At 39.5% G+C, this 15,898-nt stretch overlaps 1 protein-coding gene and 1 long non-coding RNA gene across 2 annotated transcripts in view; both read right to left on the bottom strand.

The window, feature by feature from the left end:
• adgrf8 (adhesion G protein-coupled receptor F8) overlaps positions 1-14,734 on the bottom strand; it is a 34,007-nt gene extending 19,273 nt beyond the window's left edge. Inside the window, exons 1-12 of the mRNA XM_027284326.1 lie at positions 14,698-14,734; positions 13,309-13,412; positions 13,131-13,182; positions 11,244-11,396; positions 10,984-11,148; positions 9,678-9,830; positions 7,946-8,110; positions 7,677-7,811; positions 7,428-7,598; positions 7,285-7,294; positions 688-695; positions 14-166 (exon numbers count right to left, since the gene is read on the bottom strand). Of these exons, the coding sequence (XP_027140127.1) occupies positions 14-166; positions 688-695; positions 7,285-7,294; positions 7,428-7,598; positions 7,677-7,811; positions 7,946-8,110; positions 9,678-9,830; positions 10,984-11,148; positions 11,244-11,396; positions 13,131-13,182; positions 13,309-13,410 (1,267 nt within the window). The 5' untranslated portion in view covers positions 13,411-13,412; positions 14,698-14,734. The remainder of the gene's footprint in view (positions 1-13; positions 167-687; positions 696-7,284; positions 7,295-7,427; positions 7,599-7,676; positions 7,812-7,945; positions 8,111-9,677; positions 9,831-10,983; positions 11,149-11,243; positions 11,397-13,130; positions 13,183-13,308; positions 13,413-14,697) is intronic.
• LOC113746817 (uncharacterized) lies at positions 885-5,906 on the bottom strand. Its single transcript, XR_003463133.1, has 3 exons — positions 5,801-5,906; positions 1,004-1,045; positions 885-909 (listed from the first exon to the last, which is right to left on the bottom strand). It is a non-coding gene; the product is annotated as an uncharacterized LOC113746817 (long non-coding RNA).
• Positions 14,735-15,898: the final 1,164 nt, after the last annotated feature.

The following is a 15,898-nucleotide window of genomic DNA, read 5'->3' as shown; positions in this document are numbered from 1 at the left end:
TTATAATTTTTACCTGTGGAAATGTTGACGTCAGAGATTTGTATGTGGTTGTTGATGCTGATGGGGTAACTGATGTTGTTCAGAATGGTCCTCAGTCCATTTATCACTGCAACATCTGAGATGTTCAACTCAACAGAGATGATGTATTCATAAACAGCTGGAGGAGCTGTAGGAAGATTTCAAAAGAAACATGGTATAATAAAACATGTTGGTGTTTGGTGATAATCATTACATTGATGAAGTGCTGTCTCTCATCTCACTTGTTGGTGGAGAGGTTGTTGTAACAGGACAAGCTGTGAAGTCTGTAAAAAACAAAGAGAGAGAAGTAGATAGTAATTAAAAACAAATATAGATACTGATACTTTTTACATAAGTACAACTTTTTACTTATTGTCACGTGTTTCAAACTAACTTACTGTGCTGATAAACAGACTGGCAGTATTGTCCATCAGGAGGAATGGCATTGATGCATCCACATGTGTCATCAGTGATGTTGTCACAGGGTCCATGCTGAAAACACTGGTCACATGACCAACGATACTGATCCTCACATCTGCACTGGAAACCACCACTGCTCGGAGAGCAAACTGGAGACAGCATCAAACACCAACAAAATATTAGGATCTGTACTGTATTGTATTGTTTTTGTAAGGAACTCTTCAAATTGACTTCATGCAAAGCACACACATTCGCAACTGAACATGTTTCCCATGACTTGTGATATCATTTGTGATTAATTAAGTTTATAATTTTTACCTGTGGAAATGTTGACATCAGAGATTTGTATGTGGTTGTTGATGCTGATGGGGTAACTGATGTTGTTCAGAATGGTCCTCAGTCCATTTATCACTGCAACATCTGAGATGTTCAACTCAACAGAGATTATGTATTCATAAACAGCTGGAGGAGCTGTAGGGAGATGTCAAAAGAAACATGGCATAATAAAACATGTTGGTGTTTGGTGATAATCATTACATTGATGAACTGCTGTCTCTCATCTTACTTGTTGGTGGAGAGGTTGTTGTAACAGGACAAGCTGTGAAGTCTGTAAAAACAAAGAGAGAGAAGCAGATAGTAATTAAAAAGAAATATAGATACTGATACTGTTTTGCATTGACAGCCCAAGTTTGTCCCTTCAGGGATACGGTTATGTCCCCTTATGTTATGTGTTGTGAAGTGACGTTTTGTAGTTGTCTGTCCTGAGTTGAAGTTTGAATACAGCAGACGTGCAACTTCCCCGGGTCTCCTGTTTCCTCATTAATAGTCGTCATATTAAATGACCAAGTATGAAACAAAACTGGCGACGAGGTACGGCCTTACGTTCGTTGTTTTTCGGTGGAAAGTCCGAGTTTAACAAGCTTAATTTGCGCACGTACATCGCGACGCTGTGGCTACCTGCGGTGCAAGCTAGCTGCTCCGGTGTGGTCAGGACTGTGCTGTGTCGGAGGACAGCGCTGCTACGGGGAAAGGAGACTGGAGTAAACGGATGAAGGGAGGACTGTGTGGCATGACAGAAAGACATTAATGCAGTAAAAAAAAAAAAAAAAAAAAAATAATGACAATAAGTGCTGACGACCAGGAGAAAGTTTGCACAAGGAAAAGCAAATTGCTGAAGGAATATTTTCAAAATGGCTGCGCTGGTCAGACATATTGGACCATTTGAAGAAAATACAGAACAGTGGAGTTCATACACGGAAAGGTTTGAGTATTTTGCCTTTGCTAACAACATCAAAGCTGCTGTTATTGTACCAACGTTTTTAAGTGTTATGGGAGGAAAAACATTCAACCTACTGTGCAGTCTAGTGCAACCTGCCAAGCCAGGAGACAAGTCCTATGATGAAATAGTGACAATATTAAAGGATCACTATTCACCGAAGCCACTGATCATTGCAGAGAGATTCAGATTCCATAAAAGGAACCAGGAAGAGTGGGAATCTGTTTCACAGTTTGTAGCTGTACTGAAACAGTTATCTGAACATTGTGAATTTGGACTTTCACTCAATGACACCATACGTGACCGGCTGGTGTGTGGTCTACGTAGTGAAACTATTCAAAAACGGTTACGGACTGAAGCTAACCTGAGACTGGATACGGCCATTGAGATCAGCACATCAATGGAGATGGCTGCCAGAGAAGCACAGCAGCTAAGTGCATCAACCCAAGTGCATAAGGTGTCTGAATCCACCAAGAAAGCAACAACTGGCCAGCTGTGCAACCGTTGTGGGAAAGCAGGGCATCAGGCACTAGAGTGTTGATGTAAGGACTTGGACTGTAGGAAGTGTGGTAAGAAAGGCCACATCGAACGTGCCTGTAGAAGCAAGAAGACTCAGACACACAAGCAGTTCAATGAGGAAAAGAGAGGTGGCTTTCACAGAAACAAAAAGAAACACGTGAACAAGATGGAACATGAACAGGATTAGCAGAGTGATTGTGAGTCTGATGAGGATACCGTGCATGTTTTATCTGTCTTGGACAACGATGATGATGGTTACTGGGTCACACCACTACTTGGGAATAAACCAGTGCGGATACAGGTGGACACTGGTACACGTGTATCCATGGTATCAGAAATTGTATACAAAGAGAAACTGCAACACCTTGCTCTCCGAGAGACCAAGCTTAAATCAAGGACATACACTGGTGAGCCTGTCCCAGTGTTAGGAGCTGTAAATGTGACAGTGGAATACAACAAGCAAAAAGAGACTCTTCCACTGTACATCATTTCAGGAAACCATCCAGCTCTGCTAGGTCGCAGGTTGCTAAAAAGAATCAAGCTGAACTGGTCAGAAGTGTTCTTGGTTATGGATGGAGAAACAAGCCCCCTGCAGGAGATCTTAAAGAAGTATCCCCAGGTTTTTGATGGAGAGCTTGGCAGCATGAAAGACATCATGGTTAAGCTGACAGTTAAACCCAGCAGCACACCCAAGTGCCTAAAAGCTAGACCTGTCACATATGCCATCAGACCGAAAGTGGAGGCAGAATTAGACAGGTTAGTGATGAGTGGGGTTCTGGAACCTGTAAGCATAAGTGAATGGGCTACACTCATTGTCACCGTCATGAAGAAGGACGGAGCTCCAAGAATCTGCGGTGATTTTAAAGTAACTGTAAATCCGGTCTTGACAACAGAAAAGTACCCATTACCCCATATTGATGACCTCTTCTCATGTTTGGCTGGAGGTCAGAAGTTTAGTAAGATAGATTTATCTCAAGCATATCTTCAGATGCATGTGGAACGTGAGTCACAGGAGCTGCTGACTACAAAGGACTGTACAGGTACCAGAGGCTCCCTTTTGGGATCACCTCTGCCCCAGCACTGTTCCAAAGAGCAATGGACCAGATCCTCAGTGGTCCTTTAGGGGTTCAGTGCTACCTGGATGATCTGCTCATCACAGGACCAGATGAGCAGTCACACTTAAAGAATTTGGATGTGACACTACAACGACTGGAGGAGTATGGTTTGAAAGTTTGGAAAGACAAGTGTGAGTTTTTCAGACCATCTGTTGAGTACTTGGGACATGTCATTGACTGCACAGGTCTCCACAAAGCACCATCCAAGGTGAAGGCTATTGTGGAGACTCCATCTCCCAAAAATGTGAGTCAGTTGAGGTCTTTCCTTGGCTTGCTGACATACTATGCAAGATTTGTGTCTAACCTTGCCAACAAGCTGAAGCCGCTACATGAACTGCTTAACAAAACGACAACATGGAAATGGACAGCCAAATGTGAGACAGCTTTTAAAGATGCAAAGACAGCCCTCGCCAAATCTGAGGCTCTCGCCCACTTTGAGCCCAAATTGCCACTTCAGCTGGCATGTGATGCCTCACCTTATGGGGTGGGTGCAGTGCTGTCTCACATCATGCCATCTGGAGACGAGAGACCAATTGCCTTTGCATCAAGGACACTGAGCAAGGCGGAAAGCAATTACACACAGACTGAGCGTGAGGCACTGTCTACAGTGTTTGGAGTAAAGAAATTCCTTCAGTATCTTTTTCGGCAGGAAATTCACGCTGCTGACAGACCATCGACCTCTAAACTCCATCTTTGGTCCTCACACTGGCATTCCATCGCTGGCAGCCAGCCATATGCAGCGATGGGCTCTGCTGTTATCTGCCTACCAGTATGTGATCAAGTATAGGAAGTCAGACCAACATCAGAATGCTGACGGGCTCTCAAGACTCCCTTTGCCTGTCACACACTCTGAGCCCACACAAGCTGAGATATTTTACTTCAAGGATGTGCCGGCTGCTCCAGTCACCGTAGCTCACGTGAAGAAACACACACACACTGACCCAGTCTTGTCTGAGGTTATGGATATCATTATTCGGGGAAGGGGAGGAGAGATGACTCCCAACCTTAAGCCTTACCTGGTGAGACGAGATGAGCTTTCAGTCCAGTCTGGATGCTTACTGTGGGGCTACCGTGTCATCATTCCACCACCTCTAAGAGAGAAAGTGCTTGCTGAGCTGCATACTGGACACTGTGGTGTGGTGCGGATGAAAGAAATTGTACGCAGCTATTTCTGGTGGCCGGGACTAGATTCTGCTGTAGAGGATAAAGCAAGGTCCTGTTCGGACTGCCAGAAATTGAGAAACCTCCAACAGCTGGCACCATTACATCCGTGGGACTGGCCTGAAGAACCGTGGCAAAGAGTCCACATAGACTTTGCTGGACCACTGGACAACCACATGTTCTTAGTGGTAACTGATGCTCATAGCAAATGGCCAGAGGTTGCTGTGATGAAGAGCACCTCTTCAGAGAAGACCATTGAAGAGCTAAGGTCCATCTTCAGCCGTTTTGGTCTACCACAACAACTTGTCAGTGATAACGGCCACCAGCTAGTATCTGAAGAGTTCAAGACATTCATGGAAGAGAATGGTATTCAGCACATCAAGTCTGTGCCTTATCACCCAGCTACAGACGGGCTTGCTGAAAGATTTGACAAACAATGAAGCAAGCTCTCAAATCCTCTCAAGGCACACAGTCCCTCAACCAACGCCTCAGTGCATTTTTGTTGTCATACAGAAATACACCTCATCCTACAACAAGGGTGTCTCCTGCTTTGTCTATGCTCAAGAGACAGCTCCGCACTCAACTGGGTCTTCTGAGACCACAGAAGACTAAAGAGGTTGTTCACCTGCAGCAGAGAGCTCAAATGGAAAGATGAGCAAAAGCAAAGCAATGACACCTACGTCTGCTCAGGTGCCTATGCCAGACATCACTCCCAGCCCAGGACTCATTCAGTCCTCACCAAGAGACACATTGACTGATTTATCCACAGGTCATACTTACCCCAGACAGAACAGACGACCTCCTGAGAGACTGCTATTGTAGTATAGCGACTAACCCTTCACATTGGGGGGGAATAATCCCCAGGGTTCAGTGCGGATTGAGGTAGTCTACTCCGTAGTTAAGGCAAAAGTTCTATAGCCCTGACATGTTAATTAAAAGTTCGTTATATATTGTGTATTTGGAGCAGAGACTTTAAGTGATAATGCAGAGCTAGTAAGATGTTTGACTTTCATTAAGGGAACATTAAAGGTAAAGGGGGAGGGATATGTTATGCATTGACAGCCCAAGCTTGTCCCTTCAGGGATACGGTTATGCCCCCTTATGTTATGTGTTGTGAAGTGACGTTTTGTAGTTGTCTGTCCTGAGTTGAAGTTTAAATACAGCAGACGTGCAACTTCCCCGGGTCTCCTGTTTCCTCATTAATAGTCGTCATATTAAATGACCAAGTATATAACAGATACTTTTTACATAAGTACAACTTTTTACTTATTGTCACGTGTTTCAAACTTACTGTGCTGATAAACAGACTGGCAGTATTGTCCATCAGGAGGAATGGCATTGATGCATCCACATGTGTCATCAGTGATGTTGTCACAGGGTCCATGCTGGAAACACTGGTCACATGACCACTGATACTGATCCTCACATCTGCACTGGAAACCACCACTGCTCGGAGAGCAAACTGGAGACAGCATCAAACATCAACAAAATATTAGGATCTTCTGTACTGTATTGTATTGTTTTTGTAAGGAACTCTTCAAATTGACTTCATGCAAAGCACACACATTTGCAACTGAACATGTTTCCCATGACTTGTGATATCAGTTGTGATTAATTAAGTTTATAATTTTTACCTGTGGAAATGTTGACGTCAGAGATTTGTATGTAGTTGTTGATGCTGATGGGGTAACTGATGTTGTTCAGAATGGTCCTCAGTCCATTTATCACTGCAACATCTGAGATGTTCAACTCAACAGAGATGATGTATTCATAAACAGCTGGAGGAGCTGTAGGGAGATGTCATAAGAAACATGGTATAATAAAACATGTTGGTGTTTGGTGATAATTATTTCATTCATGAACTGCTATCTCTCATCTTACTTGTTGGTGGAGAGGTTGTTGTAACAGGACAAGCTGTGAAGTCTGTAAAAACGAGAGAGAAGTAGATACTAATTACAAACAAATGTGGAATAAACAGACTGGGCGTATTGTCCATTAGGACGCATGGCATTACAAACAAATATGTAATGCCATTTGCCAGTATCTACATTAGTAACAAATATGGATACTGATCATTCCTAAATAAGTACCACTATCTACTTATTGTCATGTGTGTTTTAAACCAACTTACTGTGCTGATTAACAGACTGGCAGTATTGTCCATCAGGAGGAATGGCATTGATGCATCCACATGTGTCATCAGTGATGTTGTCACAGGGTCCATGCTGGAAACACTGGTCACATGACCACCGATACTGATCCTCACATCTGCACTGGAAACCACCACTGCTCGGAGAGCAAACTGGAGACAGCATCAAACACCAACAAAATATTAGGATCTTCTGTACTGTATTGTATTGTTTTTGTAAGGAACTCTTCAAATTGACTTCATGCAAAGCACACACATTTGCAACTGAACACTTGTGATGTCATTTGTGATTAATTAGGTTCATAATTTTTACCTGTGGAAATGTTGACGTCAGATATTTGTATGTAGTTGTTGATGCTGATGGGGTAACTGATGTTGTTCAGAATGGTCCTCAGTCCATTTATCACTGCAACATCTGAGATGTTCAACTCAACAGATATGATGTATTCATAAACAGCTGGAGGAGCTGTGTAGAGGCAGAAAAAAAAAACAATTGGACACCTGATAGAATTCAAATGGATCATGGGTAAATAAGATTCTTGTTCATCTGCTTTCAGTTTTGGACTAAATTCAGCAGTGTCCTCACAGCTTTACCTGTTGATGGTGTAGTTGTTGTCAGGTTGCACACTGTATAGTCTGTAGATAAAAACAACATTTTCACAAATAAGAGACTTCGTGTACTTGATAATTAGAACATATTAAGTAGAAGATTATGTAAAATGGTGAATTTAGGTCCTTAAACTGGTAGTCATGTGACCATATTACTCACTTTGATGGTGTATTGAAAGACAATACTGTCCATCTGTGGGAAAAGCTTTTATGCACCCACATGTGTTGTTTGTACCACCTTCACATGTCCCATAGGTGGCACACTTGTCACAAGGCCAACGGTGGTCATCCTCACAGCGGCACTGAACCTCATTGCCATTTTGGCTGCAAACTTTTAAAAGAACACCACATTTTGTCATGTAAAGAGGTGAACCATTCAGGTCAGTACACTACAACAAATTGTTCTCACCTGTAGTGATGACAGTATCTGAGATGTTGATTTGCGTGTTAATTTGTACAGGGAAAGTGATATTATTCACAGTGTTCCTCAGTTGATCTGCGTCTGTAGTGTTCACTTCAATGAAAACCTCGTATTCATAAACAACTGGGGAGCAATTAGAAATAATTGGTCATTAAGTGTGATGCCACTTCATTTACTGAATGAGGGCTGTGAAATGCAGTTAAAAGCTCTGAATGCTAACAACCTTTGATAATGAGCCTCAAGCATGTCTATATTACCTTTTCTCGGCTCGCAGTGTTGCCCACTGGAGGGAATACTGTTGATACACCCACATGTGCCATCGATGATGTCATCACAGGCTCCGTATGTAATACAGTTAACATATGACCAAACATACTGATCTTCACATCTGCACTGGAAGTCCGTCCCATTTAGGTAACACACTAAACAACAACAGAAAAAAAATATATATAATAGACATAGGACTGAAGAGGGGACACACAAGAAATACCGCAAACTATTCTGTAGGTAAAGGTGTTAAAAGATGTGCAGTGGTTAAATACATACACAGCCTATTTCATATAGGACATGAGTAAAACGAAAAATAATATTAGATCAGTCCCCCTTTGTTTGGTCTCTGGACAGGGTATGATCTGGGAATGCTGCACGCTGACTGCAGGATTTATAATGTTACTTGTTGAACTTTAACTTGTGCATGTGTACACAGGCCTTGCTAGTGCCCTATCTTTATCAAGGAGGAACTTTTCTGTTAACATACAGTTTAGTTCAAAAGTATTTGGACATTGACACATTTTCTTTTCTGTTGTTTCTGTATTCCAGCTCACCAGATTTCAGCTAAAACTGAAGGTCCACTGCAGATTATCTTTAAAGATATTTAAACATGCAGGACAATGAATAAGCCATAATTCCCACACTCTTTCGGCAGTCTGAAAGCACATCATCTAAGAATAAATAAATACATGCGAAAGCCAGCAAGTTAAGCTCATGTGAACTGGTTCCTCACAGATGTAATGTGTTGGAACGAAAAACCAAAACAACCAAAAAATATGTAGACATTCACATATTTTGTTGTTTTGGCTGTCTTGAGATAACAGCCTACACTGTTGTGGTAAAGCATTAACTTGTGTACACCACATTTATTTACTTCATTCAATGTTCTCAACTAGCATAATTTAAATAGCTTACTGACCCAGTGGTGTAGAGAGTAGAGAGGTACTGCTGAGTACAGTTTTGTGGTACTATACTATAGTATTTCCTTTTTATGTTACTTTAAATTTCTGCTTCAGTTCACTCCAATTCATAGCTGATGACTTTATAGTCCATATGAATGTCTCAGACATGAGTCAGGATTCTTTATATATTATTAGTAAACTTAATTAGATTTTGCATTGAACTGAAAGAATTAGTTGATTTTAATACTGAAGTAGAATGTTCAGATCTAGATGAGAACAGTTTGAAAATCAATCGTCCTTACAGTTACAGAAATAATACAGCAAGCAGGACTGACCCTTTTGTAGCCCCTAAAAATGTTTGTTTTTAAAAGATTAAAAACTTCAGATTTAAGAAAGAATGTAGCATGAAAAGGTGAGTCTATAGCATGCTTTTGAGAGGCAGTTTATGTCCCAGTTTTTCAGTAATTCAGTTCAATACTATAATGTGTAAAAACAATTTACTCTTAGAGGTTAAGAGAGCATTTGCATTACTTTAGCTGCTTTATCATTTCCTCCAGATAGAGAGTTAATAGTTAATAGGTGAAATATTACGCAGTAGGAGGAGATGATTAGCTAAAGTCACTCTCTGTAAGACACTGTAATACAATCTCTAATATGAGAAATGGTTGTCATTAAAGAAACTAACAATGTACACAGAAATGAATCACTTTCTCGACCATGGTGGAAAAATAGCATGGCGCACTTGATAACAACCTGGCACCTAATATTTGCAATATTAGCATTTATGGTGTTCAGATGAGAATAAGCTCTGTCATACCTGTGGTGATGTCAATGTCTGTGACATTCACAGTGGGACCCAAGGTCAGGGCAAAGCTGTCATTGTTCAGGAGGCTCCTAAGGTAGTCCACTGTCGTGACATCTGTAACATTGAGCTCCAGATCGACTGTGTACTCAACCTTAACTAGCAGCTCTGTAAGAAAAGTATGATATGATTTACTATATATGCAGTGAAAACTGACATAATTCTTTCATTACAATATGAAGTTTGTTAAAAGATTTTTAGTTTTACAGAAAACTAAAAATGATTCCCTATGGAGGTCTTTGCAAGGCGCTTCATTACACCGGGTACTGTATTGACTATTGCTGGTTGGTTGAGCCACATGTAATGTGTAATGTAAACATCTACATTAACATTTAACTGTTTATATCATTTTCAGCTTTCACTCCTAAGTCATAAAATATGGTAGTATGGTTCGTGGGCTTACTATGACACTATAGGTACCCCACTAGTATAATTTCCTGATGCATCCATCTGCCATAATGTTGATGTGCCATGGATGTCAGTCAACATAGTATAAATAATGAATACATAATGTATCAAACTTTAATTTGAAAATTTAGCCAGACTGCATATTTATTATTGCTAATTTGACCGCAGAATCCTACTTTAAAGCATGGGGCCACCAAGCTGTCATCTTCTTATTATTATATTCGTGTCTACTTTTGTCTCTTGTGTTTTATTGACATGTTGTGTCTGTGTTCTGCTATGCATAGTATTTAGTAACTAGCTTTAGTAACTACTCTGATTGTATTCCTTTTTGTAGCTTGATTTTTTCCCTTTTTTGTAAGTCACTTTGGCTAAAAGCATCAGCTTAATGGCTAAATGTAAAGTATAGTACCGTCAATAACATAACAATAAACGTGCTGTACAGGTAGTGTAGTAGGTTTATTAGCTATATGTTGTATGTGTGTATATCTTTATGCTGACCTGAACTGCTGCCTGATCATCATGAGATTATGAGAGCAATGAGACTCAACACAGTTATATTCTCTGTTGGTTTATCAGCAACCATTTACATAAAAGCTGTTGTGTGATCCATTGTTAATATAAAAATGTGGATTATACTGTAGCTGCTTTAATTCACCTGTTGTGGATAATTAGGTGGATAATTAAGTTTGCCAAATTCAATAAAAATGCATTGGATTGTACTGAATGTACAGACTCCCCTTCTGCCTGGTCAGTGCTGGTAATTGAAACTGGGGAATGGGAATGGGAATGGGAAGTAATGAATACCTCTGAAGTCACTGTGATTAGATTTAATAATAAACTATGACTTGATTACTTGATATTGGCTGGCAGGACTGGCCATCAGCTGGAATAGCATTGATGCATTTACAGATGCCACTGGATATGTAATCACAGGCTCCGTATGAGACACAGGTGCTGTATGGCCAAGCAAATTGTTCCTCACATCTACACTGGAAGCCGGTGCCATTTGAGGAACACACTGTCAGAAGAGAAGTATCATGTTTATTATTACTTGCAAATGTAGTAATGTGTTTGGTATCCAGTTGTTCAAAAAAGGTCAAGGTTGAGACTCACCTGTTGTGACGCTAACGTCAGTGATCTTTGTGTTGTTATCAAGTTGTATAGGAAGACTAGTAGCATTTAAGGAGTTCTGAATCAGCTCAAAGGTTTCTACGTTAGAGACATTCATCACAACATCGATGATGTAATCCCATTGGCCGGTAGTCACTGCAAATATTGAAATAAGAAAAATAAGCAATGTGAATTATTGACAACCATAACCCTAAAGAATACCGTTGCTGTCCAATGAATGACACATTTTTTGCATAGTTTCTATGGTCAGCATTTAGAATCTCATTGACCAATGAAAAGATGTTTTGTTCCATCGTATATATATGGTATTTTGAGTTTAGATTCAAGAATAGATGACAAGCTCTGTGATCTCTCTGAAAAGACGTGTGCATCAACGTCAAATGAACATTCACCTGGATTATGCTGATTTCAATTTAAATAGTAAAATAGCTTTGCTTAGACCAGTGTGCTCTGTGGAAATGTGTAGAACAACCTTGCTATTGATAGGGTTCAGAAACAGGAGAGGCTCAGATTTCAAGTGAAGTTGATCTTGAATTTTGAAAAATACGCCAACGTATTCAAAATAAAATTAAGTGTACTCTTTTTTTTTCAGGTTAAATACAATTATGATCAACTGGTAATTCTTTTTAATAATTTTTTTTTTCATTTTTCACATATGTTTTATCTTTTCAAATTTCGATTTTATTTTTTACAGTTTTTTTTTTTTTTTCATTTTTTTCCCTTTTGACCCAGATCTAGGTAGGGGGGGGGGGCGTGGCATCAACTGAGAGGGGTGTGGAATCATGACAGACAGCTCAACCTAAAGACTATAAAGACCTTCCCCTATCATTTTTCCTTCAGGGAAGGTAGGATCTAAAACAATTCGGCTACACCACATGATAGGCAGTGAAAAAACTGCTGTCAGTGACTAACTTCCACTTGCACACCATACACGAATATCCTGCACAGCTAAAAGGTTTGAATTTCCACTGTAAGGCCAAGGCTGTTAATATGTCAAATTATTTTTAATATTCTTTAATACGTGGTCAGTTCATCCAAATATAGCCTTTTTGAATTTTGCTCTGACGTTTCAGTTTCAGATTTTATGTTTTCAAGTATAAAACTTTTGACCCTAATCTAGCTCCATATAAATACACTTTTGCTTATAGTCCATGAACAGACCGTAAATATTAAAATGCGTAAACAATGATTTTCTGGTGCTAAATGTGCCTCATCACAGTGTTTTAAAGTATATTTTGTAAGCTAGTTTTTGAGAGTTGTTTCATCCTGAAAAAAATTTCTGGACATACATGGACAGCGTTGACCTATTGCCAATATAGATTTATTCATTTTATTGCCAAGAGTTAGATGAGAAAATTGATCAGTCTCATCTATTTATGCTAAATATGAAGCTACATCCGGTAGATTAGTTGGAAATAGGGGGAAACTATTGAACCTCTACCAGGATCTCTGAAGCTAATTTACCAACACGTTCATTTTGTTTGTTTGGTCTGTACACAAATCAAAGTGAACAGTTATAATGGGGGTTTTTCTCTGGAGTATTTCTGGCCTGGCACATTAACTTCCTAGAAACTGGTTGCCAGCAACCTCATGACAACAAGAAAACAAGACTCTGGGCCAACTGTTTCCCCCTGACTAGAACAGTCATGCAAAGCTAAACTAAGGTAAGCTAAGGTAAGATATGCTTAGATAAGCTAAGCTAAGCTATGCTAAGGTAATCTCTAGTTTTATATATAACAGAGAAACATGAAGATGGTATGAATTCTGTCATTTACCTCTTGGCAAGAAAGCATATATACGTGTATTTCCCAAAATATCAAAGTATTCACCTACATATCATTTTAAATAATATTAATTAATCAGACTAACCATCCCTTTTCTCCCTCGTGTGAGGTAGAAAGTATTCTTCTTTATCATTTGCCTGTGACAAAAAAAAAAGATATTATATAAGTTCATGTAATTGCTTTGTGTTTATATCAAAACCTCATTCATCATTGAGCACAAGTCCCATATTTTCTGTTCAGTTTCATAAATATAGTGGACTTACCGGTAAAGCCGGGCTTGAAAATTCAATGTCGTTCCCTGTTTCCAAAATAATAAGTGTGACTAGAAGGGCGAGAATGGTCAAGCCATTCTTAGATATTGCCATTCCTTTCAAGAAAGGAAAAGAAGGACATGAAAAAAGGAAAAAGAAAAGAAAGAAAAGATTGTATTGTTACACAGACTATGTTTGACTTATCACATTAGTCATAACTCTGAAACCAAATGAACAAAAGAAGGTAATAATTAATTAACGCTATTCATCTATTGACCAGATTTGTCAATAAAATTGCCATTGTGGCTTTGGAGCAGGTCTTAAGACATGGACTTTGGAACTTGCTGTACAAGGTGCACTTTATCATGCAAATGATCATGCTGAAGGAAATTCTCCTTGATTTTCTGGTTTCAGAGTTGCCACAGGTGCACATTTGTGTGGTGTGCGTATATACTTCAAATTATGATCCACCAACTAGAGTCAAGGCGTTTTACATAATCAAATATACAAACTTCTTAATTAGTGGTTCAAACATAGTTGATTGTGGAGTCTCATTCCCAGCACGAACACCACCTATTATGTTGTGTGGCTCACCAAGTTACTTTGTTTCCCATTCACTATAACCCAACCTGTTGGTATTTGACGACCCAGGAGTGAGGCTCAACAATTAATTAACTTTCTCCAATATGACTGACCTCACCTTTTAAGTGTGTCTCTGATAAAACTGATTTGAATTCAAGGTACAAACTTAACTAGCATGATGGATCAAATGTTGAATGTTATAAAGGGACAGATTACTTCAATTACAGTAAATAACTAATGCTAGCTGTAAAGACAGAAAATTATGTTGTTGGTCCAGTGTACTTTCAGTAAAGCAACCAGCTAGTAATTAAGACATGTCTCCAAGCAACACCAGCCCTTAGATTCCAGTCAGTAGTTGGTGCTGGAAACACCCATTCAGTGGATTAAAGCAGAGATACTGTTTGCATAAATATATCCCAAAACACTTGGTATTTAGCCATAAAGAAAGTTTTGATTTTGATATTTGAGAGGTTTCAGATATCACATATATCTTTCCAGAATCAGTTTCTCAGCTACAGTGAATAACCCACATAATCAATAATCTTCATTGGTAGAAGGTAGTTCTAATGGGAAAAAAAACAGCGAGGTGAGATTTCATTCATCTGTTGGGCTGGCAGCAGAGACAAAGATCTGAAAATCAGGGCTGTTTGCCTTAAAACTATTAGCATGGACAGGTCTTTTGTTACTTGGGTAAAGCACACACAAATATCTGACCTACTGTGTCCCTGACTTATATCCAAAGCACATGTGACACAGCAGATGAATTGTTCATTTAAAGACAATAAACACAAACCTCACATTGTCTTCCAGTATACACACCTTTAATGTGTTGTCCTCTTCAAGGTAACTTTATGTGTCAGAGAACTTTCCGCATAGTGTTGGCTGTAAGTCAACAAGAGCCAGTGTTGTTGGATGGGACCCCAAGTGAAGATTTATAATTTTTAAGATACCAGAATAAAGACCTGTTTAGAATTAATATAAGTGAGAAATGAATGAAGAATCTTTGTGGTGCTCAAGATAATGTGTGTCTTTCCAGTATCATATGCAAATTGATGGCAGCACTGTCAGTCAGTGAGGATGTTAATGAAAGTGACATGTCATTAAAAGTTATTATTGTGAGGGAACACAGGTGCACCACCTACCAAAGGAACTGTTGTCACATTGTTTAAAGACTATTTAGTCTGGGAAAAAATCTCTCTATTGTGAAACATAAATCTATTTAAAACATTTCATCCTCACTTTTATTACTTAAAATCAAATTACATTTGATTCATATAGTGCCAAAACACAGAAGTTATCTCATAACATTTTTCAGATAAAGCATATATATGAATATATATATATATATATTATGGCATGCCGTTCAGGAAATTAAATAACTATTAAATTAAACCTTTGAATATATGGAGTGAACCTTGAATATATTGAATGAAGTCTGAATATATGGAATGAAACTTTGAATATATTGAATGAAAACTATGAGGACATCACTAACACTGCGTGTACGGGCCAAAATCCCCCCGATACCCCTGATCAATACCGTTTTCCTGACAAGGAAGTTCGCTCCCTTTTAATCGTGGCAGACATAAAACAGGACAGACAGCTGTTTATCAGGCCAACCTCAGCATGCCTTCATCCTCACAGGAGTGCCCCACAACACCCAGTGCAGGCTCGGACTGGCAGTCTGTGCTACCTGGCAAATGCCAGATGGGCCGGTCCATCTCGGGCCACATTTAGGCCACAGGCCTCCAATGTTTTTTTGTTTGTATGTATTTGTTATTTTGTAGCCTTTGCAACATTTGCCCAGCAGCCCAAAATTGACTTGCAGCCCATTTGCATCCATTTGGAACAGGCTTTGGGTTGCACTGGCTAATATCGGTTAATATTTGTCTCAGAAGTCAGAAGTTAGGATTTACACCCCCCGTCCCCTGCCCCCTCAAATGGATGCGTCCATGCAGCCGCTAGGTTTACGTGAAACCGAAACAGGGATAGACTCATATACAGTCTATAGATAAACTTC

Source organism: Larimichthys crocea, chromosome XI, assembly GCF_000972845.2.
Source record: "Larimichthys crocea isolate SSNF chromosome XI, L_crocea_2.0, whole genome shotgun sequence".
NCBI lineage: Eukaryota > Metazoa > Chordata > Actinopteri > Sciaenidae > Larimichthys > Larimichthys crocea.
The sequence above is the reverse complement of the archived record's forward strand: the minus strand, read 5'-3'. Positions and strand labels throughout refer to the sequence as shown.